Source organism: Cheilinus undulatus, linkage group 13 (genome assembly GCF_018320785.1).
Source record: "Cheilinus undulatus linkage group 13, ASM1832078v1, whole genome shotgun sequence".
Lineage (NCBI taxonomy): Eukaryota > Metazoa > Chordata > Actinopteri > Labriformes > Labridae > Cheilinus > Cheilinus undulatus.
Genome location: NC_054877.1, coordinates 28,317,154 through 28,319,091, shown reverse-complemented (window position 1 = coordinate 28,319,091; position 1,938 = coordinate 28,317,154). Strand labels below are relative to the sequence as shown.

At 35.3% G+C, this 1,938-nt stretch overlaps 1 protein-coding gene across 1 annotated transcript; it reads right to left on the bottom strand.

Moving 5' to 3' along the window:
* Positions 1 to 342: 342 nt before the first annotated feature.
* Positions 343 to 1,527, bottom strand: LOC121520782 (C-C motif chemokine 20-like). The gene is made up of 4 exons (XM_041804398.1): positions 1,265 to 1,527; positions 1,029 to 1,134; positions 719 to 796; positions 343 to 608 (listed from the first exon to the last, which is right to left on the bottom strand). Exons 1-4 carry the CDS (start codon positions 1,332 to 1,334, stop codon positions 569 to 571), a joined length of 294 nt encoding a protein of 97 aa, XP_041660332.1. The 5' UTR covers positions 1,335 to 1,527; the 3' UTR covers positions 343 to 568.
* Between the last annotated feature and the right edge of the window lie 411 nt (positions 1,528 to 1,938).

Genomic DNA, 1,938 nt, shown 5'->3' with positions numbered 1-1,938 from the left:
GACTGGACCTTCCAGACAGAGGTGTCTATATACTACAATCACTTTGAGATTCTTTCACTGCACTCAGGGTACCCCTATTTCACTAGGGTTAGCACCAATTGGCTGGACCTCTGTTGAATTTGGACAATCTTTTATTTTAGATGATATGTTTTCATTTCATTGACATTACTTTATCCAAATCTGATTTTGCTTTGACATTTTTCTGGTAAATTTTCTTTTGTCTAAAAGCCAAATTAAATGGACCTTGATTTATTTATAAAATCAATAAAAGGGTAAAACATCCAAGGGGGTAAATACTTTTTATACTCTCTTTGTAAAGCCAAAAAAATATTAGTTAGGTATTTATTTATTTCTGCCAATGCTATTAACTTTTCTTTTTCTTTTTTTTTTACAACAAGTGCAAATACTTTTTACAACATCTATTCAAAAAACGTATACAAAGTATTCAGCGAGTGTCCAGCCAACCAAGCTGGTTGCTGAACTGCACAATCACACATCTTCAACAAAACTTGAAATAAAGTTGAATAAACAATAAAAGGACAGCAGACAGAGCTGGGATGGACGTCTGCTACACTGATGTCTTGATGTGAGCCGCTCTTGCTTTTGTCCTGTAATCAGAATTGACAGAGTCAAAATTTTTTCCTTTAAAAACATGTTTTACAGTATTAAATTTGATTTTATTTTGCTCAATCTCTCAGCTTTAAATTTCTATCTTTACCTTAAACGATTGATGTAGTTCATCAACCAGCCCGAAGCAAGATTGACACATAGGTGCTTTCCCTTCTTTGTATGGAAACTACAGATGAAAAGAAAAGCAATAAAATGAAAATTCACAGTATTGACTCATGACAGACACCAAATACTCTTGTTATATTTTTTATTTTAATGCTTTTTAAAATGTGATTTAGTGTCAGTTAATCAGCTGCATGTTTATCTCTTCTTTGACTCTCAGAGACATTTCCTGGTTAAATAAAATTTAAAATAAAGAAAAAGTGAAAAATAAGACTTATTCTGTAGTTGATACTCACATGATGGCATTAATAGGACACGCTGGAGTAGTCTGGATTGAGTAACCCTTGATTGCAGCAAATGGGATTTTGGTTTTAGTGTAACTGCGGCAACACATGCGATTGTCTGTGAAAGCAGATTTAAATAGGAAAAGTTAAACAACCTATCACAGTTAGACTTGTATAAAATCCTGAAACTAACACTAAAGCCAAAAAGAAGCAGATTGAAGCTGGTTTAAAGAAAACTCAGTCCATACCTGCAGATGTAGCCTGCACACAGACAGTGATCAACATGATCACCATCACTGTAGCTCCAGTGGACACCATGTCTTCTTCTATGCTCAGCTTGTGTCTTACCTGTCCTCAGCTGGAGTTTGTGAGTTCGGTGGCAAACTGTTGATAACGGTTGATCTTTTTATTCCTTAAAGAAACCAGGAACTTGGAGAAAATGAGATCTGTTCATATGTTAGTATAACCACCGTCACAAACATCAGCATTGTAATCAAAGATAAAGAGGAAGTAGGCCTCCAGCTTTCTCCCACAAACAATGATGTGGTATTGCTTTAATCCTGCAACGAGGCATACACAAGAGTAAATGCAGTGTTTGAAATGGGGAAGTGGTGAAAGAATAAACAGAGGAAGAAAATGGCTCTTCCTGATATATTGTTCTTGATTTATGGTTAAACAGACACACATTAAAACATCATAGAAAAATCTTTTAAGTCAGTGCAAAGATAGCCCCTCTGTCTGTGACTTTTACTGTGCAGACAGTTTATAAGTGTCACTAAACACCTCAGACTTAATGTGGGCTGCAACAAGCAGTTTACTTTTAAGTTATTATGAAATTAGTCATGAAACATCATGCCGGCTATTTGAACACTGCTCACTTTACATCAAAACTGCACCATGCTTGATGTCAGACATTTAACAG